General features: G+C 34.9%; 2 protein-coding genes across 2 annotated transcripts in view; one reads left to right on the plus strand and one right to left on the minus strand.

The window, feature by feature from the left end:
* Positions 1-15217: 15217 nt before the first annotated feature.
* On the minus strand, positions 15218-15805 carry LOC141486172 (ubiquitin carboxyl-terminal hydrolase 10-like). Its single transcript, XM_074183893.1, has one exon. The coding sequence runs from the start codon at positions 15803-15805 to the stop codon at positions 15218-15220; it is 588 nt and encodes a 195-aa protein (XP_074039994.1).
* Positions 15806-16630: 825 nt separating this feature from the next.
* LOC141486173 (uncharacterized) overlaps positions 16631-27442 on the plus strand; it is a 30740-nt gene continuing 19928 nt past the window's right edge. The window contains exons 1-2 of the mRNA XM_074183894.1: positions 16631-16787; positions 18994-19182. Of these exons, the coding sequence (XP_074039995.1) occupies positions 16631-16787; positions 18994-19182 (346 nt within the window). The remainder of the gene's footprint in view (positions 16788-18993; positions 19183-27442) is intronic.

Raw genomic sequence — 27442 nt, forward strand, 5'->3', positions numbered from 1 at the left:
GATAACTTCTGCCATGATTCTACCTATCGTCGTAGGAATATAGAACTAGTATTAAGAACACTGATGCTATCAGTTAAACACAATCAAAACACTTTTACAACTGGGTCCGTGATCCAGGAATATCTTATATATGCTTGTACAATCCCCTTCTGTGTCACTAGAGTACCTGTTGAGTACCTGATTACCAGAACCAACCCTGAGCACAAATACCAACCATAAGTTTACAAAATAGGAGTATATTGAACCCATTCGCAATGCAGCAGAATCGTTCGAAAATTTTGGAGTATATAAATGTTATTTGAGTTGCTCATAGAATGAAAACAATCACATTCAAACATTTCACTACATTACTGAAGTTTTTTCACAACACCAAACCGCTATTTTCACACCTCGACACTTTCAAGAGGAAGAGGAAGCTCAGTAAATTAGTATGCCAAACTAGTTCTTTATAGTAATTTCATTGCTCAGTAACCAACTAGATACGTGCTTTGAGGCTTACGCGGTTATAGAAATGAAAAAAACAGTTTCTGATTACCTTATCTTGAAATAACAAAATATATTTTTTCAAATGAGAGCTTAATTCATGGTGATTTTGGCAAGAGTTGCAAAAATTTCTTGCATATCGATTGTTTGAATTTGATAGCTTGAAAAATGTAGGGAAAAAGTTAGCGATGTGCCCAGTACGGTTTACTCGAGTCAGACTCGATTCCTGCTTTAGAACTCTCCTACTCGAATACCAATTTATTTTAATTCGAGTACGCTGGACTCGATTCCGGTACTCGAGTTAGGAAGCATCGATTCGTACTCGCTAACTCGATTCTATTTATGCGAGTCCAACTGACTACTCGAGTCTCGTATTCGAATTTTTTAACTCGCTCGTACGAGCATTGCCAACCGTACTATTCAAATCGTGTTTATACATTTTTGGCTTTGGTACGATGTATAGTCGCCAGCACGTTGAGCTATACAAATATGTCAAATTTCTGTAATCGATTTTGAACTTTATAGCGAAATTATAAGGTTGGTTTCCGTTTGGGAAAATTTGATGGATTACCCACCGTTCGATGGTATATTCCTAATCGTGCCCAAATTATACGATCTTTTCAAACATTAGAATAAAATAAGAAAAAAAATATCCGATTAATTTTATTTGTCGATATAAAAAATCAATAACAATTTACAGTTGTTTTTTTTATTGATAATGCATTTATCTAACCATTTTCAAACTTGAACAATCTTTAAACTTCTTTTCGTATTTTGAGAACGCATCCAATTATTTTAAAACTTCATAGCTTATCGATGAGATTTATATTTTCTTTAATAAATATGAAGAAGTAGAAAGCCAAAGTTTCTCTCAACCAGTACTTGATGCATTAGATTAGTGTATGAGTAATTGTTTGTGCAACGGGACGATCCCACGAAGACTGTAGTCGGACATTATAAACAAAGTCAGTAAATTAGTATGCCAAACTAGTTCTTTATAGTAATTTCATTGCTCAGTAACCAACTAGATACGTGCTTTGAGGCTTACGCGGGTATAGAAATGAAAAAGACAGTTTCTGATTACCTTATCTTGAAATAACAAAATATATTTTTTCAAATGAGAGCTTAATTCATGGTGATTTTGGCAAGAGTTGCAAAAATTTCTTGCATTTCGATTGTTTGAATTTGATAGCTGGAAAAATGTAGGGAAAAAGTTAGCGATGTGCCGAGTACGGTTTACTCGAGTCAGACTCGATTCCTGCTTTAGAACTCTCCTACTCGAATACCAATTTATTTTAATTCGAGTACGCTGGACTCGATTCCGTTACTCGAGTTAGGAAGCATCGATTCGTACTCGCTAACTCGATTCTATTTATGCGAGTCCAACTGACTACTCGAGTCTCGTATTCGAATTTTTTAACTCGCTCGTACGAGCATTGCCAACCGTACTATTCAAATCGTGTTTATACATTTTTGGCTTTGGTACGATGTATAGTCGCCAGCACGTTGAGCTATACAAATATGTCAAATTTTTGTAATCGATTTTGAACTCTATAGCGAAAGGTTGGTTTCCGTTTGAGAAAATTTGATGGGTTACCCACCATTCGATCGTATATTCCTAATCGTTTCCAAATTATACGATCTTCTCAAACATTAGAATAAAATAAGAAAAAAAATATCCGATTAATTTTATTTGTCGATATAAAAAATCAATAACAATTTACAGTTTTTTTTTTTATTGATAATGCACTTATCTAACCATTTTTAAACTGGAACAACCTTTAAACTTCTTTTCGTATTTTGAGAACGCATCCAATTATTTCAAAACTTCATAGCTTATCGATGAGATTTATATTTTTTTTCATAAATATGAAGAAGTAGAAAGCCAAAGTTTCTCTTAATTAGTATTTGATGCATCAGATTAGTGTATGAGTAATTGTTTGTGCAACGGGACGATCCCACGAAGACTGTAGTCGGACATTATAAACTAAGTCTCACGGATGCTTTCTGATAATCCACAGATTAACTGTCAACAACAACTGACAGCGGAAACTGTGGACCACTTCTAATCCGAATGAATAACTGTTCAATACCCACAACATAACTTTGACACGGAAACTGTGTTTTGAATTTTTTTAATTCTAATACTGTAAAGAATTTACACACGCCCTAAGAAGCCACTGTATGGCGAAACACGTGTTCCGGTTTGAGAATCTTTAAGGTGAATATCTCACAATGAAGTGATTTTTGAATACGTGAGCTTTGAAATATTTGAAAAATACAAAAAATTAAAGTTGTTAGCATGTGTTAAAAGCAAAAAAATATACGTTTCTGATTCATTAACAACATAAAGTTCGAGCCACACTTTTTCTTTCTTTGAAATACTTTATTTTTATCATAGTCGAAAAATTTTTCATGCAAATATATAAATTTTATGTAAGTCCAGTTACTGCGCTGGCGGAAGACAAATCAAAATTCCACAATCCATGATGAGGCTGTTGTTCTCCTTATAAGAGCACACTAAGGAAACTTGATCACCTTGATGATAACTTCTGCCATGATTCTACCTAACGAATCGTAAGAATATAGAAGTAGTATTAAGAACACTGATGGTATCAGTTAAACACAATCAAAACACTTTTACAACTGGGTCCATGATCCAGGAATATCCTATATATGCTTGTACAACCCCCTTCTGTGTCACTAGAGTACCTGTTGAGTACCTGATTACCAGAACCAACCCTGAGCACAAATACCAACCATGAGATTACAAAAATAGGAGTATATTGAACCCATTCGCAATGCAGCAGAATCGTTCGAAAATTTTGGAGTATAAAAATGTTATTTGAGTTGCTCATAGAATGAAAACAATCACATTCAAACATTTCACTACATTACTGAAGTTTTTTCACAACACCAAACCGCTATTTTCACACCTCGACACTTTCAAGAGGAAGAGGAAGCTCAGTAAATTAGTATGCCAAACTAGTTCTTTATAGTAATTTCATTGCTCAGTAACCAACTAGATACGTGCTTTGAGGCTTACGCGGGTATAGAAATGAAAAAAACAGTTTCTGATTACCTTATCTTGAAATAACAAAATATATTTTTTCAAATGAGAGCTAAATTCATGGTTATTTTGGCAAGAGTTGCAAAAATTTCTTGCATTTCGATTGTGTGAATTTGATAGCTGGAAAAATGTAGGGAAAAAGTTAGCGATGTGCCGAGTACGGTTTACTCGAGTCAGACTCGATTCCTGCTTTAGAACTCTCCTACTCGAATACCAATTTATTTTAATTCGAGTACGCTGGACTCGATTCCGGTACTCGAGTTAGGAAGCATCGATTCGTACTCGCTAACTCGATTCTATTTATGCGAGTCCAACTGACTACTCGAGTCTCGTATTCGAATTTTTCAACTCGCTCGTACGAGCATTGCCAACCGTACTATTCAAATCGTGTTTATACATTTTTGGCTTTGGTACGATGTATAGTCGCCAGCACGTTGAGCTATACAAATATGTCAAATTTCTGTAATCGATTTTGAACTTTATAGCGAAATTATAAGGTTGGTTTCCGTTTGGGAAAATTTGATGGGTTACCCACCGTTCGATCGTATTTTCTTAATCGTGCCCAAATTATACGATCTTTTCAAACATTAGAATAAAATAAGGAAAAAAATTTCCGATTAATTTTATTTGTCGATATAAAAAATCAATAACAATTTACAGTTGTTTTTTCTATTGATAATGCACTTATCTAACCAATTTTAAACTTGAACAATCTTTAAACTTCTTTTCGTATTTTGAGAACGCATCCAATTATTTTAAAACTTCATAGCTTATCGATGAGATTTATATTTTCTTTAATAAATATGAAGAAGTAGAAAGCCAAAGTTTCTCTTAACTAGTATTTGATGCATCAGATTAGTGTATGAGTAATTGTTTGTGCAACGGGACGATCCCACGAAGACTGTAGTCGGACATTATAAACAAAGTCTCACGGAAGCTTTCTGATAATCCACAGATTAACTGTCAACAACAACTGACAGCGGAAACTGTGGACCACTTCTAATCCGAATGAATAACTGTTCAATACCCACAACATAACTTCGACACGGAAACTGTGTTTTGAATTTTTTTTAATTCAAATACTGTAAAAAATTTACACACGCCCTAAGAAGCCATTGTATGGCGAAACACGTGTTCCGGTTTGAGAATCTGTAAGGTGAATATCTCACAATGAAGTGATTTTTGAATACGTAAGTTTTGAAATATTTGAAAAATACAAAAAATTAAAGTTGTTAGTATGTGTTAAAAGCAAAAAAATATACGTTTCTGATTCATTAACAACATAAAGTTCGAGCCACACTTTTTCTTTCTTTAAAATACTTTATTTTTATCATAGTCGAAAAATTTTTCATGCAAATATATAAATTTTATGTAAGTCCAGTTACTGCGCTGGCGGAAGACAAATCATAATTCCACAATCCATGATGAGGCTGTTGTTCTCCTTATATGAGCACACTAAGGAAACTTGATCACCTTGATGATAACTTCTGCCATGATTCTACCTAACGAATCGTAGGAATATAGAAGTAGTATTAAGAACACTGATGGTATCACTTAAACACAATCAAAACACTTTTACAACTGGGTCCCTGATCCAGGAATATCTTATATATGCTTGTACAACCCCCTTCTGTGTCACTAGAGTACCTTTTGAGTATCTGATTACCAGAACCAACCCTGAGCACAAATACCAACCATAAGATTACAAAAATAGGAGTATATTGAACCCATTCGCAATGCAGCAGTATCGTTCGAAAATTTTGGAGTATAAAAATGTTATTTGAGTTGCTCATAGAATGAAAACAATCACATTCAAACATTTCACTACATTACTGAAGTTTTTTCACAACACCAAACCGCTATTTTCACACCTCGACACTTTCAAGAGGAAGAGGAAGCTCAGTAAATTAGTATGCCAAACTAGTTCTTTATAGTAATTTCATTGCTCAGTAACCAACTAGATACGTGCTTTGAGGCTTACGCGGGTATAGAAATGAAAAAAACAGTTTCTGATTACCATATCTTGAAATAAAATAATATATTTTTTCAAATGAGAGCTTAATTCATGGTGATTTTGGCAAGAGTTGCAAAAATTTCTTGCATTTCGATTGTTTGAATTTGATAGCTGGAAAAATGTAGGGAAAAAGTTAGCGATGTGCCGAGTACGGTTTACTCGAGTCAGACTCGATTCCTGCTTTAGAACTCTCCTACTCGAATACCAATTTATTTTAATTCGAGTACGCTGGACTCGATTCCGGTACTCGAGTTAGGAAGCATCGATTCGTACTCGCTAAATCGATTCTATTTATGCGAGTCCAACTGACTACTCAAATCTCGTATTCGAATTTTTTAACTCGCTCGTACGAGCATTGCCAACCGTACTATTCAAATCGTGTTTATACATTCTTGGCTTTGGTACGATGTATAGTCGCCAGCACGTTGAGCTATACAAATATGTCAAATTTCTGTAATCGATTTTGAACTTTATAGCGAAATTATAAGGTTGGTTTCCGTTTGGGAAAATTTGGGAAACCGCTATTATCACACCCCGACACTTTCAAGAGGAAGAGGAAGCTCAGTAAATTAGTATGCCAAACTAGTTCTTTATAGTAATTTCATTGCTCAGTAACCAACTAGATACGTGCTTTGAGGCTTACGCGGGTATAGAAATGAAAAAAACAGTTTCTGATTACCTTATCTTGAAATAACAAAATATATTTTTTCAAATGGGAGCTAAATTCATGGTGATTTTGGCAAGAGTTGCAAAAATTTCTTGCATTTCGATTGTGTGAATTTGATAGCTGGAAAAATGTAGGGAAAAAGTTAGCGATGTGCCGAGTACGGTTTACTCGAGTCAGACTCGATTCCTGCTTTAGAACTCTCCTACTCGAATACCAATTTATTTTAATTCGAGTACGCTGGACTCGATTCCGGTACTCGAGTTAGGAAGCATCGATTCGTACTCGCTAACTCGATTCTATTTATGCGAGTCCAACTGACTACTCAAATCTCGTATTCGAATTTTTTAACTCGCTCGTACGAGCATTGCCAACCGTACTATTCAAATCGTGTTTATACATTCTTGGCTTTGGTACGATGTATAGTCGCCAGCACGTTGAGCTATACAAATATGTCAAATTTCTGTAATCGATTTTGAACTTTATAGCGAAATTATAAGGTTGGTTTCCGTTTGGGAAAATTTGATGGATTACCCACCGTTCGATCGTATATTCCTAATCGTGCCCAAATTATACGATCTTTTCAAACATTAGAATAAAATAAGAAAAAAAATATCCGATTAATTTTATTTGTCGATATAAAAAATCAATAACAATTTACAGTTGTTTTTTTTATTGATAATGCACTTATCTAACCATTTTTAAACTTGAACAATCTTTAAACTTCTTTTCGTATTTTGAGAACGCATCCAATTATTTTAAAACTTCATAGCTTATCGATGAGATTTATATTTTCTTCAATAAATATGAAGAAGTAGAAAGCCAAAGTTTCTCTCAACCGGTACTTGATGCATTAGATTAGTGTATGAGTAATAGTTTGTGCAACGGGACGATCCCACGAAGACTGTAGTCGGACATTATAAACAAAGTCTCACGGAAGCTTTCTGATAATCCACAGATTAACTGTCAACAACAACTGACAGCGGAAATTGTGGACCATTTCTAATCCGAATGAATAACTGTTCAATACCCACAACATAACTTTGACACGGAAACTGTGTTTCGAATTTTTTTTAATTCAAATACTGTAAAGAATTTACACACGCCCTAAGAAGCCATTGTATGGCGAAACACGTGTTCCGGTTTGAGAATCTGTAAGGTGAATATCTCACAAAGAAGTGATTTTTGAATACGTAAGCTTTGAAATATTTGAAAAATACAAAAAATTAAAGTTGTTAGCATGTGTTAAAAGCAAAAAAATATACGTTTCTGATTCATTAACAACATAAAGTTCGAGCCACACTTTTTCTTTCTTTGAAATACTTAATTTTTATCATAGTCGAAACATTTTTCATGCAAATATATACATTTTATGTAAGTCCAGTTACTGCGCTGGCGGAAAAATCAAAATTCCACAATCCATGATGAGGCTGTTGTTCTCCTTATATGAGCACACTAAGGAAACTTGATCACCTTGATGATAACTTCTGCCATGATTCTACCTAACGAATCGTAGGAATATAGAAGTAGTATTAAGAACACTGATGGTATCAGTTAAACACAATCAAAACACTTTTACAACTGGATCCATGATCCAGGAATATCTTATATATGCTTGTACAACCCCCTTCTGTGTCACTAGAGTACCTGTTGAGTACCTGATTACCAGAACCAACCCTGAGCACAAATACCAACCATAAGATTACAAAAATAGGAGTATATTGAACCCATTCGCAATGCAGCAGAATCGTTCGAAAATTTTGGGGTATAAAAATGTTATTTGAGTTGCTCATAGAATGAAAACAATCACATTCAAACATTTCACTACATTACTGGAGTTTTTTTACAACACCAAACCGCTATTTTCACACCTCGACACTTTCAAGAGGAAGAGGAAGCTCAGTAAATTAGTATGCCAAACTAGTTCGTTATAGTAATTTCATTGCTCAGTAACCAACTAGATACGTGCTTTGAGGCTTACGCGGGTATAGAAATGAAAAAAACAGTTTCTGATTACCTTATCTTGAAATAACAAAATATATTTTTTCAAATGAGAGCTTAATTCATGGTGATTTTGGCAAGAGTTGCAAAAATTTCTTGCATTTCGATTGTTTGAATTTGATAGCTGGAAAAATGTAGGGAAAAAGTTAGCGATGTGCCGAGTACGGTTTACTCGAGTCAGACTCGATTCCTGCTTCAGAACTCTCCAACTCGAATACCAATTTATTTTAATTCGAGTACGCTGGACTCGATTCCGGTACTCGAGTTAGGAAGCATCGATTCGTACTCGCTAACTCGATTCTATTTATGCGAGTCCAACTGACTACTCGAGTCTCGTATTCGAATTTTTTAACTCGCTCGTACGGGCATTGCCAACCGTACTATTCAAATCGTGTTTATACATATTTGGCTTTGGTACGATGTATAGTCGCCAGCACGTTAAGCTATACAAATATGTCAAATTTCTGTAATCGATTTTGAATTTTATAGCGAAATTATATGGTTGGTTTCCATTTGAGAAAATTTGATGGGTTACCCACCGTTCGATCGTATATTCCTAATCGTTCCCAAATTATACGATCTTTTCAAACATTAGAATAAAATAAGAAAAAAAATATCCAATTAATTTTATTTGTCGATATTAAAAATCAATAACAATTTACAGTTGTTTTTTTTATTGATAATGCACTTATTTAACCATTTTTAAACTTGAACATTCTTTAAACTTCTTTTCGTATTTTGAGAACGCATCCAGTTATTTTAAAACTTCATAGCTTATCGATGAGATTTATATTTTCTTTCATAAATATGAAGAAGTAGAAAGCCAAAGTTTTTCTTAACTAGTATTTGATGCATCAGATTAGTGTATGAGTAATTGTTTGTGCAACGGGACGATCCCACGAAGACTGTAGTCGGACATTATAAACAAAGTCTCACGGAAGCTTTCTGATAATCCACAGATTAACTGTCAACAACAACTGACAGCGGAAACTGTGGACCATTTCTAATCCGAATAAATAACTGTTCAATACCCACAACATAACTTTGACACTGTGTTTAGAATTTTTTTTATTTCAAATACTGTAAAGAATTTACACACGCCCTAAGAAGCCATTGTATGGCGAAACACGTGTTCCGGTTTGAGAATCTGTAAGGTGAATATCTCACAATGAAGTGATTTTTGAATACGTGAGCTTTGAAATATTTGAAAAATACAAAAAATTAAAGTTGTTAGCATGTGTTAAAAGCAAAAAAACATACGTTTCTGATTCATTAACAACATAAAGTTCGAGCCACACTTTTTCTTTCTTTGAAATACTTTATTTTTATCATAGTCGAAAAATTTTTCATGCAAATATATACATTTTATGTAAGTCCAGTTACTGCGCTGGCGGAAGACAAATCAAAATTCCACAATCCATGATGAGGCTGTTGTTCTCCTTATATGAGCACACTAAGGAAACTTGATCACCTTGATGATAACTTCTGCCATGATTCTACCTAACGAATCGTAGGAATATAGAACTAGTATTGAGAACACTGATGCTATCAGTTAAACACAATCAAAACACTTTTACAACTGGGTCCGTGATCCAGGAATAACTTATATATGCTTGTACAACCCCCTTCTGTGTCACTAGAGTACCTGTTGAGTACCTGATTACCAGAACCAACCCTGAGCACAAATACCAACCATGAGATTACAAAAATAGGAGTATATTGAACCCATTCGCAATGCAGCAGAATCGTTCGAAAATTTTAGAGTATAAAAATTTTATTTGAGTTGCTCATAGAATGAAAACAATCACATTCAAACATTTCACTACATTACTGAAGTTTTTTCACAACACCAAACCGCTATTTTCACACCTCGACACTTTCAAGAGGAAGCTCAGTAAATTAGTATGCCAAACTAGTTCTTTATAGTAATTTCATTGCTCAGTAACCAACTAGATACGTGCTTTGAGGCTTACGCGGGTATAGAAATGAAAAAAACAGTTTCTGATTACCTTATCTTGAAATAACAAAATATATTTTTTCAAATGAGAGCTTAATTCATGGTGATTTTGGCAAGAGTTGCAAAAATTTCTTGCATTTCGATTGTTTGAATTTGATAGCTGGAAAAATGTAGGGAAAAAGTTAGCGATGTGCCGAGTACGGTTTACTCGAGTCAGACTCGATTCCTGCTTTAGAACTCTCCTACTCGAATACCAATTTATTTTAATTCGAGTACGCTGGACTCGATTCCGGTACTCGAGTTAGGAAGCATCGATTCGTACTCGCTAACTCGATTCTATTTATGCGATTCCAACTGACTACTCGAGTCTCGTATTCGAATTTTTTAACTCGCTCGTACGAGCATTGCCAACCGTACTATTCAAATCGTGTTTATACATTTTTGACTTTGGTACGATGTATAGTCGCCAGCACGTTAAGCTATACAAATATGTCAAATTTCTGTAATCGATTTTGAACTCAATAGCGAAATTATAAGGTTGGTTTCCGTTTGAGAAAATTTGATGAGTTACCCACCGTTCGATCGTATATTCCTAATCGTTCCCAAATTATACGATCTTTTCAAACATTAGAATAAAATAAGAAAAAAAATATCCGATTAATTTTATTTGTCCATATAAAAAATCAATAACAATTTACAGTTGTTTTTTCTATTGAAAATGCACTTATCTAACCATTTTTAAACTTGAACAATCTTTAAACTTCTTTTCGTATTTTGAGAACGCATCCAATTATTTTAAAACTTCATAGCTTATCGATGAGATTTATATTTTCTTTCATAAATATGAAGAAGTAGAAAGCCAAAGTTTCTCTTAACTAGTATTTGATGCATCAGATTAGTGTATGAGTAATTGTTTGTGCAACGGGACGATCCCACGAAGACTGTAGTCGGACATTATAAACAAAGTCTCACGGAAGCTTTCTGATAATCCACAGATTAACTGTCAACAACAACTGACAGCGGAAACTGTGGACCATTTCTAATCCGAATAAATAACTGTTCAATACCCACAACATAACTTTGACACTGTGTTTTGAATTTTTTTTAATTCAAATACTGTAAAGAATTTACACACGCCCTAAGAAGCCACTGTATGGCGAAACACGTGTTCCGGTTTGAGAATCTGTAAGGTGAATATCTCACAATGAAGTGATTTTTGAATACGTGAGCTTTGAAATATTTGAAAAATACAAAAAAATTAAAGTTGTTAGCATGTGTTAAAAGCAAAAAAATATACGTTTCTGATTCATTAACAACATAAAGTTCGAGCCACACTTTTTCTTTCTTTGAAATACTTTATTTTTATCATAGTCGAAAAATTTTTCATGCAAATATATAAATTTTATGTAAGTCCAGTTACTGCGCTGACGGAAGACAAATCAAAATTCCACAATCCATGATGAGGCTGTTGTTCTCCTTATAAGAGCACACTAAGGAAACTTGATCACCTTGATGATAACTTCTGCCATGATTCTACCTAACGAATCGTAGGAATAACGAACTAGTATTAAGAACACTGATGCTATCAGTTAAACACAATCAAAACACTTTTACTACTGGGTCCGTGATCCAGGAATATCTTATATATGCTTGTACAACCCCCTTCTGTGTCACTAGAGTACCTGTTGAGTACCTGATTACCAGAACCAACCCTGAGCACAAATACCAACCATGAGATTACAAAAATAGGAGTATATTGAACCCATTCGCAATGCAGCAGAATCGTTCGAAAATTTTGGAGTATAAAAATGTTATTTGAGTTGCTCATAGAATGAAAACAATCACATTCAAACATTTCACTACATTACTGAAGTTTTTTCACAACACCAAACCGCTATTTTCACACCTCGACACTTTCAAGAGGAAGAGGAAGCTCAGTAAATTAGTATGCCAAACTAGTTCGTTATAGTAATTTCATTGCTCAGTAACCAACTAGATACGTGCTTTGAGGCTTACGCGGGTATAGAAATGAAAAAAACAGTTTCTGAATACCTTATCTTGAAATAACAAAATATATTTTTTCAAATGAGAGCTTAATTCATGGTGATTTTGGCAAGAGTTGCAAAAATTTCTTGCATTTCGATTGTGTGAATTTGATAGCTGGAAAAATGTAGGGAAAAAGTTAGCGATGTGCCGAGTACGGTTTACTCGAGTCAGACTCGATTCCTGCTTTAGAACTCTCCTACTCGAATACCAATTTATTTTAATTCGAGTACGCTGGACTCGATTCCGGTACTCGAGTTAGGAAGCATCGATTCGTACTCGCTAACTCGATTCTATTTATGCGAGTCCAACTGACTACTCGAGTCTCGTATTCGAATTTTTTAACTCGCTCGTACGGACATTGCCAACCGTACTATTCAAATCGTGTTTATACATTTTTGGCTTTGGTACGATGTATAGTCGCCAGCACGTTAAGCTATACAAATATGTCAAATTTCTGTAATCGATTTTGAACTTTATAGCGAAATTATAAGGTTGGTTTCCGTTTGAGAAAATTTGATGGGTTACCCACCGTTCGATCGTATATTCCTAATCGTGCCCAAATTATACGATCTCTCCAAACATTAGAATAAAATAAGAAAAAAAATATCCGATTAATTTTATTTGTCGATATAAAAAATCAATAACAATTTACAGTTGTTTTTTTTATTGATAATGCACTTATCTAACCATTTTTAAACTTGAACAATCTTTAAACTTCTTTTCGTATTTTGAGAACGCATCCAATTATTTTAAAACTTCATAGCTTATCGATGAGATTTATATTTTCTTTCATAAATATGAAGAAGTAGAATGCCAAAGTTTCTCTTAACTAGTATTTGATGCATCAGATTAGTGTATGAGTAATTGTTTGTGCAACGGGACGATCCCACGAAGACTGTAGTCGGACATTATAAACAAAGTCTCACGGAAGCTTTCTGATAATCCACAGATTAACTGTCAACAACAACTGACAGCGGAAACTGTGGACCATTTCTAATCCGAATAAATAACTGTTCAATACCCACAACATAACTTTGACACTGTGTTTTGAATTTTTTTTAATTCAAATACTGTAAAGAATTTACACACGCCCTAAGAAGCCACTGGTTGGCGAAACACGTGTTCCGGTTCGAGAATCTGTAAGGTGAATATCTCACAATGAAGTGATTTTTGAATACGTGAGCTTTGAAATATTTGAAAAATACAAAAATTAAAGTTGTTAGCATGTGTTAAAAGCAAAAAATATACGTTTCTGATTCATTAACAACATAAAGTTCGAGCCACACTAGTAGGATGTCAATGCCGGTTTGGCGTCATTTTGACTTCGGATGGTGAGTCGGATGGCGATGGTCTAGCAAGAAGTCGTTGGTCATTGTCGTCGGTGGTGGTGGTGTAGAAGAGTAAGACAACCCCTCAGCGAGGTTTGTGGGGGGTGGTGGTGCAAAGAGCAGTCTTTGCGTGTGTGTGGGTGTAGGAAAGAATAACAAGTGACAGGGGGGGGGGGTGTTGTGACGGGTGTTTGGTGTAGGTTTTCGTGGGTCCTACTTGTTGGACGTCTCGATTTGGGGTGTCCTCGAATTGGTCCTTGATTTCGGGGGGGGTCCTCGAATTGGTCCTCGATTCGGGCCCTCGAATTGGTCCTCGATTTGGGCCCTCAAATTGGTCCTCGATTTGGGCCCTCGAGTTGGACCTCGATTTGGGCCCTCGAATTAGTTCTCAATTTGGGCATAAGAGCAATAATAATAATAATAATAATAATACAGGGTGTTGATGGAAAACACATCAAATACAGGGTGTGTACGTCCAACGTTGATGGTACGGTGATGTGACTTATGAGACGTTGCCAGGTTTTGAAATTAAGCGTGAAAATGACAATTTCCCTAGGCTAAGAGGAAATTTCTCAATCTCATTGATTTGTGGTTCAGGTTGGAATGAAAAAAATTAAACACATTATAAATATTTATTCAAAAATCTTGATTCATAAATATTTTTTCGATTTATTTGATTTAAAATAGGATTAATAAGTTTTGCAGATTCTTCAATACGCCTCCTGAAACGCATTCGATCAACTGCCAAATATTCCCAAAATTTTCTTCTCGATTCATGGTAGGCAAACCTCCAAACAATCATATAATGGATTTCATTATGTTCTTCGTGTATAGTGACCGTTTTCATTGTGAAATCAGTGGTTTCAACTTGTGTAGATATTTGAGACAAAATTTGGATATTTGCAGGAATGATACACTTGTAATGAAGTAGATCAGACCAGAAATTGTTTTTATATCAGATTCAGCACAAACTTTTAGAGGTGATGGGTGTGTGGTGGAAATCAATCTTTCTTTAACATTTCTCCAATGTGAATCCCCAAATGTTCTATCATCAAAAATGAGTCTTAATTTCCAAAATTTTGAAGTTTTTGGTATTTCAACACCCAAAACTGTCAATTGACCATCATTGACTGTAGATGAAATCATTTTTACCCAATTTGAGGGCCAAGATTCATTTTTATGTCCACCATTATCGAATGTAACAAATACTTCACTCACATTATAGGGTTGATTGATATAGAGAATATTTTGAAAAACAGCAGAGAGAATTATATAACTTGACATCAACATGTTTTACTATTAAGTGAAAAAAAATTTGAATTTGGAAGTTTTAAATATATTTTATGATTTGAGGGTAGGGGGAGGGGAAAGCTCTCAATGAAACTAAATAAAAGCAAAAGTTTGTGTAAATACGTATATTTTATGTATCAGGGGATATAATCATTTTTCATTTTTTTTTTTTTTAATTGAATAAAAATATTTATTTTCAGAAATCAAATATACATATAACATTAAAAATTGAAAAATACCTATCACTAATGAAAGAATAAAATAATTCATCAAAACCACAAAAAAAATATCAATTTCAATAAAAATTTAAACGAGAAATTCCGTAAGATTCCAGAAGCTGAACTCTACATAACTCTACGCAACCTTATTCAGGTAGGAAAATATCGCTTTTCCTGTAGAACAGTAAATAAGGAACTCGCGTTCCTTGGGGTTTCAATACGTCTTCATTTTGCACGGTCTTGACCGAAGAATCGTCGTACCTAATCCAGCAATTGTAGCCGACGTGGAAGGCATCGGTCACGTAGTGTCCAATGTTGGCATTTTTGCCTTCATGGTAAACGACGGCGAATAGCTTGTATTGTCTCTCTATTGGAGACTGTGTTTCCGACGATATCAAAGTCGAATCAAACTTCAAGTCGAATTCAAAATCAAAAGCCTTGATAATCTTCGTGCAACGGTAGTTACTGTATTTGAAAAACTTCAGATGCAAAATAAGGATAACGGGAAGTTTGCAGAGCGTAATTTGCTCCCATGCTTCGACCTTCTCGTTTGTTTTCGACGAAGTCACTCCCTCTAAAATGTTCTTGGAGACAAGTACCTTAAGCGCTTCTCTGACGGTCTTCACTTTCTCAATGTTGAGTGGCAGGGTGAGGAAAGGCTGGGTATTCTCAGTAATGTGGTCCACGTTGCGATGAATGCTCGACTTTAGTTGCCCCGCGAAGATGTCACTCATCGGTGTATTGGTGAAGTCGATCCTTCTGGTTGAATGGCCTTCATAACATCTCAATAGATGTGCTTCTTGACGATGTGATCGATGCCATTCAAGACTCCACTTGCAAAAGCAGAATTGAAGTGAAAAACTGACAATTGTTTGTAAACGTAAAAGAACATGTTTTAAATAGCAGATAGAAGCGTAGATGGGAGAAGGAGAATTTCATGGTTGATGAATAAAATAGGATTTTGTGGTAATGACCGAACAATAAAATTTATTTTTCGATCATAACAGTTTGTCAACAAGGAATTAGGTTTTTGATAAGGTTTATCAAAATGGGTGTGAAACTGAATGTAGGAATTTTGTAGCGTTCAAAACAGTAAGTTGTTTCCTGTGATAAGAAAAAGTTAATGGAAATTCGGTTTGAGATTTCAGTTGATGTTTTTTTCCCAGAGGAAGTTACTTCCTGTGATATACCAATTGAGGTTTTTTCGCAACTGGATTTTTTTCAAGTGATAAGAATCAATAAACAATGTGGTTTGAGATATCAGTTGATGTTTTTTCACAGAAGATGTTTCTTCCTGTGACATGTAGGGAGGGAGTGGTTTTCACGCCTTCATTCATATCATAAATACCAGAAATTTACCTAGTCGAATCACTTTCGCAGAGTTTATCATCAGCGTAGCACGTTGTCACACTGTGTTTGCTAAAAATACTAAGACAAACGACTTAGAAGTTACCAAAAAATGTTTAACACATTTTCACCAACAACAACATCGTGAAACAAAAATGTAAGTAGATTTTTCATGATTTAAGGACTTGTGTTCAAATAGTTTCATTTTACAGATGGATATTTCTGAAATTAATGGCTGTACTCTTGCAGAATTGAAAGAAACTGTGAAATTATCGGAGTTACCAAAGGACGAACCACAAATCATACATGATATGAAAATTGTCAACAGCAAGTATGGGGAAACCACCCTCATAGATTTGGAGGAGACAAGTGTTTTTCTTCCACAAAGATGCACACCAGTGATGAAGAAAAATTTATCCAAATTCGTACCTAAGAAATACGGACTAGTTTTTCGAGGACATAGTTCCCAAAAAATTTTATTTGAAATTATTGAATTATAAAGGTTAGTAATTGTTAAGTTCAGGTGATATTTGTGATCATGGCTGAGGATATGGGTGTGGTTAGTGATGGTATAATTAGCATTTTTCAAAAGGCTTTTTCTGAAATTTCAAAATCCTCCACAATTTCAGAACGTGAACATTGGATTAAATTAGCCAATAAACATATTAGATTGATCAATAGAGCTATTTTGAATTCAGATGTGACTCACGGCACTTTTGTGAAATTGCAAACGAATTTATCTCACTTGAAACGCTTTCGAATGTTAGTCAAAAAAATATTTAATGAACATGTGGGTGGTGGTGGTGAATCATTAAAAGAGAAAAGAAGTGGAAGGGTAAAATGGGAGGATATTCAATCCTCTTTTGCAAGACGCATACGAACTGGAGTTATTATAAATTTGAAACACATAGATGTTGAACAATTTTTTGAAGATGCATATTTTCTTTTCAAAAATAGAATTACTCGTATTTTGAAAAAAAAGGACCTGTTAAAGTAAATTTTGTTTTTGTGGGGAATATATAAAAAATAATATTAATCAATCCATGAGCGAATTCAAATACTTTCATTCAAAAAATGTTGTTATTGACCATGGGACTGAATTGAAAAATTGGTTTCAACAACATATCAAAGATATAATTTTCAATAAATTATCCGAATTTCAGGAACGAGATAGTGGTTGGGCTTTAAGGAGTATAGTCAATTTGGTAGTTAATATCAATAAATTTGAAATAGGAAATGGTTCATCTTTCATTGAACTTCCACATCAAATTGCCAAAAAAATGGCGTGTATCAATATTAAAAATAATGACAATGCTTGTTTCGCATGGTCGATTGTCAGTGCTTTGTATCCAATTCATTCTGGAAATAATACAAATAGGACTTCTTCATACCCACATTTCTCACAAGTTTTGAATTTGAAGGATATTGAGATGCCTATGAAGTTGAACAAAATAACAAGATTTGAAAAGCTCAACAATATCTCTATTAATGTGTACACTTTGGAAAAGAAAAAAAATAAATCAAAATTCAATGTAGTGCCAGCTCGTTTGACTAATGATAAAATGGATAGGCATGTCAATTTACTACTGATTCAAACTGAGTATCATGTGAAACCAAAAAAATATGGGTCTTTGGAAACTGATGAGGATGAAACTGAAATTACGTATCATTACTGTTGGATAAAGAATATCTCTAGATTATTGTCATCTCAAGTATCAAAAATGATCACAAGCTTTTTTTTGCGATCGTTGTTTGAATCATTTCACTAGCCAAGAAAAAGTGAATGCATACCGTGTTAGGAATCACACGTTAAAAGGTAAGACCTCGTTAGTCGTTAGCTCGCACAAGTTTCTCAACTTCTGAGAGTTGTTGTTCGTATGGGGGCGGCGGCTGATTAACGGAAAAACAGATTTTAAACAGATAAACAGATACCGTGTTGAATGTGTTGAAATGAAGAATGAATGTAAAATTTCTTTTTCGAAACAAAAATTTATACAGTTCAAAGATTATGTTTTTAAGGAAAAAATTCCATTTGTTATATACGCTGATTTTGAATCATTACTTTTGCCATTCCAAGCGAAAAAATACTTGAATTCATCTCGTTATCAAAAACATGTTGCTTATAGCGCAGGTTATTATGTAAAATGTTTCTATGATGACTCTCTATCTCATTTCAAAGGTTATCGAGGACCTGATTGTATGGAGTGGTTCTCAAAACAAATGGAGGATGAAGCTTTACTCATTCAATCAAAAATCAAAAATATTATACCCATGAATGAAAACATTAATTTGAATGATGCCACCGAAAATTGTCATATTTGTAAAAAACATTTCAATGGGGATTTTCGGGGTTTTGCACATGCGCAGTGCAACTTATTGTACAAAAGAATTTTTGTGGTTCCGGTGGTGTTTCATAATTTTTCCGGGTATGATTGTAATTTAATAATCAGAGCTTTGGCAAAGAATGGACGACTGAGTCTATTGCCAATGAATAAAGAAAAATATATTTCAGTCACCAAGTATAATGAAAATACAGACATCAAATTCAGATTCATTGATTCATTTCGTTTCTTAGGAGCCTCTTTGGATGCGCTCGTTTCCACTCTAGCTGAAGACGAGTTCCATATTTTGGAAAACGAATTACATCTCTTACACCCTGAAGTAGTCAAATTACTGACTCGAAAAGGAGTATTTCCCTATGATTACATCACCAACGTAGAAAAGTTGGATGAGAAGCAGCTACCAAGTATCGAGCAGTTTTACAGTAAATTAAATGATGTACATATAAGTGAGGAAGACTACGAACATGCACAACACGTTTGGAGTTCATTCAAAATAAAAAATTTGGGGGAGTACAGCGATCTTTACATGAAAACTGACATAATGTTATTGAGTGTGCTTTTCGAAAATTTTCGTGATAAATGTCACATGACTTATAAATTGGATCCTGCTCATTTTTATACATTACCTGGCTATACTTGGAGCTGTATGATGAAATACACAAAATGCAAATTGGAAACCATACAAGATGTTGACGTTTTATTATTTTTGGAAAAGGGTATTCGCGGGGGTGTTTCTCAAACATCTAATCGTTATTCTAAAGCTAATAATAAATATATGCTTGATTCACAACAGTCCAAATATATTATGTACTATGATGTGAATAATCTCTATGGTCATGCAATGTGTCAGTATCTTCCCTATAAAGAATTTCAATGGATGGAAAATTTTGAAAATTTTGATGTAACCAAAATATCAGATGAATCATCTGAGGGTTATATTTTAGAAGTAGACTTGTCATATCCCGAACATTCACATGATTTACACAAAGATTTACCGTTAGCTCCGGAACATCGCAAACCTCCGAATTCAAAAATACCTAAATTGATGACAACTCTTCTTGCAAAAGAAAAGTATGTTTTACATTATAGAAATTTGAAACAACATCTAGCAAATGGAATGATTCTCAATAGAATACATCGTGTTCTGAAATTCAAACAAGCTGCTTGGTTGAAGTCATACATTGACTTCAACACCAAACTAAGAGCTACCTCAAAAAATAATTTTGAGAGAAACCTTTATAAACTAATGAATAATGCCTGTTTTGGCAAAACAATGGAAAACAAAAGGAACCACAGAATTATAAAACTGGTTAGAAAATGGAAGGGGAGGTATGGAGCAAAAAATTTGATTGCAAGTCCAAAATTTGTTGATAGAACTGTTATAGAGAAAGACTTGATAGCAATTGAAATGAGAAAAACTGAGATAATTTTTGATAAACCTATGGACCTATCAAAAACTGTGGTGTATGATTTCCATTTATCAATACATGTTACCTAAATTTGGTATAGACAATTGTAAATTGCTTTATACTGATACAGATAGTCTAATTTATGAGCTCGTTTGTGATGATGTATATGCCACTATCAAAGAAGATTGGCATAAATTTGATACGAGTGATTATCCAACAGATAATATATATAATATTCCTCAAAGAAACAAAAAGGTGGTGGGGTTAATGAAAGATGAAAATAATGGGCATATAATGACCGAATTTATTGGTCTTAGATCGAAAATGTTTTCTTTTTTGGTTGAAGGGGGAAAATGTACTAAAAAGGCAAAGGGTATCAAATATAATGTAGTGAAAAAAAAACTTTCCAGGACTATTTGAATTGTTTATTCGAACGAATTCAAAAGACATCAACTCAGAGGATTAATCAGTCAAAGTCTCATAATTTATATTCAATTGAACAAAACAAAATTGTTTTGAGTCCATTCGATGACAAACGGTTTCTGTTGAGAGACTCAAATGACACATTACCTTGGGGGCACTATAGTATCCTAGAAGACTCAAATATCACTTGAGAAAGAAATTACAATTACGTCGAGGAAATTTTCTTCTAATTGGTTTATGCAGTTCACGGACAAGTTGAATCTTGTCTTTGGAAGCCATGTGACGCGACTGATGGTCGAGATTATCAAACTTGTTATTTTATTATGTTGATGCAAAAACTACATTTTTTATCGTATTGATTTCCTTGATATCAGATTGTACTTTCGCTATATCCGAATTTATTTTGGAAATTTGTTTGGAAATATCACCTTGAAAGTGCTCCATCATGTCGTTTTGTTTGATTTCCAAAGTTTTGTTGTGCGAATGAACCAAATCGGTGATTTCTGTTGTTTTCTTCAGCAAATTTGCTCGAATATTTTCAATATTACTTACATATTGCTGATTGAATTTTTTGAAACGTGCCACCGCCTCGTTATTGCGTACCATATTTGTTTGTACCATTTGAACAAAATTGGTATTAAGTGATTGAAATTTACTATCGAATCGTTTGTTCACATTCTCCTGTTTTTTAATGTCACTACTCATGTTTGCTACTTTATCATTAACTCGCGTTATTTGTAGTTGGCATTGATCGACATGCTTTCGCATTTTTGTCAGATTTTCATTCACTTGAACCATTTGTTTTTGATATCGACCACTTTGATTCCGTATAGTCACATCAATTTTTTTCTCAACTTCATCCATGTACTCTTTGTTGACTGCATCAGATACATGAAATCGAATATCGAGAGATTCGAAGAGTATTCTTGATTGTGCTCACTTCACATTTTGAAAAGGAGACAGACCAACGAAGTGTGCGAGCAACCACGAAAATTCTGGGGAAGTGTATTCAAGAAGTCGTATCCAATAGTAACAAATAGCGCACACTGTTGAATACTACCCGAAATGCTGACTATAAAATGGAGTATGAGGGTGCGAAGGCGGCTGTTGGAAAATTGCTGAAGGTTTACTCCAAAATGAGAAAAGCTATGATGTAATTGTTCATGCCGTTGTATATAATGTATATAATATATCTCAATGCTTTTTCTCGATTGTGGTTTTTCTTTCTGTAAATTAGCAACATTTCAAAATTTTCATGAAAAATGCATGTTCTCAGGCAAACAAGTCCATTCAATTGAATACCGCGAATTATGAAAAGCTGCAATACATGTTATTCCTCGCATCTGAAGTTGAAAAAAGTCCAAACTAATTTGTTTGTCTAGTGCAAATTTTTGAAAGAATGTTTTTGTTAAATCATTTGAGAAAATTTCAAACGGTGAACGCTGATGGATATTACCCGAGGCATATTTTTTATAGCACAATATGTGATATGAGGAAATTCATGAGGAAAATATCGATGTTGAACTTTGAACTGTACAACAAAGTTAACGATGTCCAACGAAGAGTCTGGAAATTTGCTTGTGAATGTAATGCTCCCCCAAAACGAACTATAGCAGATGAAGCCAGTTATTTTGTTGTGAATGGTGATCTCAGCAATATAGCTATAACTCGATTGATTATATCAAGATTATGAATACAAAATACTTTGTCAGTTTCATTTCCTCCAAGTATTCATCTCTCCTCCACATATTGGCAGGCAATTATTCGGTAATGAAGTGAAACAATCTTAATGAGGTCTAGCCACGCCCCTACCTACCTGACATATATATAAATTCAGATATCCCATAGTACAATCATAATCAATCAGTTCATCATTCATGAGGAAATTCATGAGGAGAATATGGATGTTGAACTTTGAACTGTACAACGAAGTTAACGATGTCCAACGAAGAGTCTGGAAATTTGCTTGTGAATGTAATGCTCCCCCAAAACGAACTATAGCAGATGAAGCCAGTTAGTTTGTTGTGAATGATGATCTCAGCAATATAACACATGGATCAATAAGTCCCGAGACTAACAATGAAAACAACATTTTTTTTTACAAAATTTTTTTTTATTCATCAACATAATCTCCTTTTAGGGTGATACAATGGTTCCAACGCTTTTCCAATTTTTCAATACCATGTTTATAAAAAAATGTATCTTTCGCTTCAAAATAAGTTTCAGTTTCAGCGATGACCTCCTCATTTGAGCCAAATCTTTTTCCCTGGAGCATTTTTTTAAGATCAGCAAAGAGCCAGTAGTCACTGGGGGCTAAATCTGGTGAGTATGGGGGGTGGGGAAGCAGATCAAAGCCCAATTCGTTTAATTTTGCCATTGTTTTCATCGACCTGTGGCAAGGTGCATTGTCTTGGTGAAAAAGGATTTTTTTTCTCTGCATGTGCGGTCGTTTTTTTGCGATTTCCTCCTTCAAACGTACCAGTAAGTCAATATAATAATCACTGTTGATCGATTTACCTTTTTCGAGGTAGTCAATGAAAATCACGCCATGCGCATCCGAAAAAACTGACGCCATCACTTTGCCAGCTGACTGCTGCGTTTTCGGACGTTTCGGACGGCTTTCGCCAGCTGTGCGCCACTCAGATGACTGCCGCTTTGACTCTGGAGTGTAGTGATGTATCCATGTTTCGTCCATGGTCACGTAACGACGCAAGAAATCTTTTTTGTTGCGAATAAATAGCGATAAACAGCTTTCTGAATCATCGACTCGTTGCTGTTTTTGTTCCATCGAAAGCAATCGCGGCACCCACTTAGAAAAAACCTTTTTAATGCTCAATTTTTCATGAAGGATAGTAAATACACTTCCATATGATATCTGTGTCATCTCAGCAATCTCACGGAGCTTCACTTTACGATCTTTCATTACAATTTTTGTCACTTCACTCACATTTTCCGGTGTAACAGCTTCCACAGGTCTACCCGAGCGTTCTGCGTCATTTGTGTCGGTACGACCACGTTTAAACTCGGCAAACCACCGACAAATCGTTGCTTTTGATGGACAAGAGTCCGGGTAACATTTTTCAATCCATTCTTTCGCTTGCACGGTGTTTTTACCCATTAAAAAACAATGTTTTATCAGAACACGAAACTCGGTTTTTTCCATTTTTTAAACAAACTACAAAACGACTTTACTCTAACCTCGATAACTCAGCTGTTTCTGGTCCGATCGACTTAAAATTTCGACACGTTTCAAGCAAAGGTTAGCACTCTAGAAAGACGTGGTTACTGGTTTACTAAGAGCGCCATCTCTGGGTTAGTCTCGGGACTTATTGATCCATGTAGTAGCTATAACTCGATTGATTATATCAAGATTATGAATACAAACTACTTTGTCAGTTTCATTTCCTCCAAGTATTCATCTCTCCTCCACATTTCGGCAGGCAATTATTCGGTAATGAAGTGAAACAATCTTAATGAGGTCTAGCCATGCCCCTACCTACCTGACATATATATTAATTCAGATATCCCATAGTACAATCATAATCAATCAGTTCGTCATTCTGTTGATACCTCAATCGAGAACAATGGATATCGATAAATTGAGACACGAACCTTTTCCAAAGTTTCTAGAAGAGATAGTGAATTGCGCGACTCAATCTCAACGGCAAATGATGTCCCCAGACAAATCGATACATGAAATCGAATATCGAGAGATTCGAAGAGTATTCTTGATTGTGCTTACTTCACATTTTGAAAAGGAGACAAACCAACGGAGTGTGCGAGCAACCACGAAAATTCTGGGGAAGTGTATTCAAGACGTCGTATCCAATAGTAACAAATGGCGCACACTGTTGAATACTACCCGAAATGCTGACTATAAAATGGAGTATGAGGGTGCGAAGGCGGCTGTTGGAAAATTGCTGAAGGTTTACTCGATTGATTATATCAAGATTATGAATACAAAATACTTTGTCAGTTTCATTTCCTCCAAGTATTCATCTCTCCTCCACATATTGGCAGGCAATTATTCGGTAATGAACTGAAACAATCAAAATATCTGGTAGAAAGTTGTTATTCTTAACGAGGTCTAGCCACGCCCCTACCTACTTGACATATATATAAATTCAGATATCCCATGGTAAAATCATAATCAATCAGTTCATCATTCTGTTGATACCTCAATCGTGAACAATGGATATCGATAAATTGAGACACGAACCTTTTCCAGAGTTTCTAGAAGAGATAGATGAAATCGAGAGATTCGAAGAGTATTCTTGATTGTGGTTACTTCACATTTTGAAAAGGAGACAGACCAACGGAGTGTGCGAGCAACCACGAAAATTCTGGGGAAGTGTATTCAAGACGTCGTATCCAATAGTAACAAATGGCGCACACTGTTGAATACTACCAGAAATGCTGACTATAAAATGGAGTATGGGGGTGCGAAGGTGGCTGTTGGAAAATTGTTGAAGGTTTACTCCAAAATGAGAAAAGCTATGATGTAATTGTTGTATATAATATATTATGAAGTGAAACAATCAAAATATCAGGTAGAAAGTTGTTATTCTTAATGAGGTCTAGCCACGCCCCTACCTACCTGACATATATATAAATTCAGATATTCCATAGTAAAATCATAATCAATCAGTTCATCATTCAGTTGATACCTCAATCGTGAACAATGGATATCGATAAATTGAGACACGAACCTTTTCCGAAGTTTCTAGAAGAGATAGTGAATTGCGCAACTCAATCTCAACGGCAAATGATGTCCTCAGGCAAACCGATACATGAAATCGAATATCGAGCTGAAGTTGAACAAAGTCCAAACTAATTTGTTTGTCTAGTGCAAATTTTTGAAAGAATGTTTTTGTGAAATCATTTGAGAAAATTTCAAACGGTGAACGCTGATGGATATTACCCGAAGCATATTTTTTATAGCACAATTTGTGATTTGAGGAAATTCATGAGGAAAATATTGATGTTGAACTTTGAACGTGTGAATGTGATGTTCCCCCAAAACGAACTATAGCAGATAAAGCCAGTTGTTTTGTTGTGAATGGTGATCTCAGCAATATTGCTATAACTCGATTGATTATATCAAGATTATGAATACAAAATACTTTTTCAGTTTCATTTCCTTCAAGTATTCATCTCTCCTCCACATATTGGCAGGCAATTATTCGGTAATGAAGTGAAACAATCAAAATATCAGGTAGAAAGTTGTTATTCTTAATGAGGTCTAGCCACGCCCCTACCTACCTGACATATATATAAATTCAGATATCCCATAGTAAAATCATAATCAATCAGTTCATCATTCAGTTGATACCTCAATCGTGAACAATGGATATCGATAAATTGAGACACGAACCTTTTCCAGAGTTTCTAGAACAGATAGTGAATTGCGCAACTCAATCTCAACGGCAAATGATGTTCCCAGGCAAACCGATACATGAAATCGAATATCGAGAGATTCGAAGAGTATTCTTGATTGTGCTCACTTCACATTCTGAAAAGGAGACAGACCAACGGAGTGTTTGAGCAACCACGAAAATTCTGGGGAAGTGTATTCAAGAAGTCGTATCCAATAGTAACAAATGGCGCACACTGTTGAATACTACCAGAAATGCTGACTATAGAATGGAGTATGAGGGTGCGAAGGCGGCTGTTGGAAAATTGTTGATGATTTACTTCAAAATGAGAATAGCTATGATGTAATTGTTCATGCCGTTGTATATAATAATATAATACCGCGAATTATGGAAAGCTGCAATACATGTTATTCCTCGCATCTGAAGTTGAAAACAGTCTCAACTAATTTGTTTGTCTATTGCAAATTTTTGAAAGAATGTTTTTGTGAAATCATTTGAGAAAATTTCAAACGGTGAACGCTGATGGATATTACCCGAGGCATATTTTTTATAGCACAATATGTGATTTGAGGAAATTCATGAGGAAAATATTGATGTTGAACTTTGAACTGTACAACGAAGTTAACGATGTCCAACGAAGAGTCTGGAAATTTGCTTGTGAATGTAATGCTCCCCCAAAACGAAATATAGCAGATGAAGCCAGTTAGTTTGTTGTGAATGGTGATCTCAGCAATATAGATATAACTCGATTGATTATATCAAGATTATGAATACAAAATACTTTGTCAGTTTCATTTCCTCCAAGTATTCATCTCTCCTCCACATATTGGCAGGCAAATATTCGGTAATGAACTGAAACAATCAAAATGTCTGGTAGAAAGTTGTTATTCTTAATGGGGTCTAGCCACGCCCCTACCTACCTGACATATATATAAATTCAGATATCCAATAGTACAATCTTAATCAATCAGTTCATCATTCAGTTGATACCTCAATCGAGAACAATGGATATCGATAAATTGAGACAAGAACCTTTTCCAAAGTTTCTAGAAGACATAGTGAATTGCGCGACTCAATCTCAACGGCAAATGATGTCCCCAGGCAAACCGATACATGAAATCGAATATCGAGAGATTCGAAGAGTATTCTTGATTGTGCTTACTTCACATTTTGAAAAGGAGACAGACCAACGGAGTGTGCGAGCAACCACGAAAATTCTGGGGAAGTGTATTCAAGACGTCGTATCCAATAGTAACAAATGGCGCACACTGTTGAATACTACCAGAAATGCTGACTATAAAATGGAGTATGAGGGTGCGAAGGCGGCTGTTGGAAAATTGCTGAAGGTTTACTCCAAAATGAGAAAAGCTATGATGTAATTGTTCATGCCGTTGTATATAATGTATATAATATATTTCAATGCTTTTTCTCGATTATGGTTTTTCTTTCAGTAAAGTAGCAACATTTCAAAATTT

The sequence above is a fragment of the Leptinotarsa decemlineata genome, unplaced genomic scaffold, assembly GCF_025532065.1.
Source record: "Leptinotarsa decemlineata unplaced genomic scaffold, Ldec_3_MD MMD2_tig00026347_RagTag_RagTag, whole genome shotgun sequence".
NCBI classification, from domain to species: domain Eukaryota; kingdom Metazoa; phylum Arthropoda; class Insecta; order Coleoptera; family Chrysomelidae; genus Leptinotarsa; species Leptinotarsa decemlineata.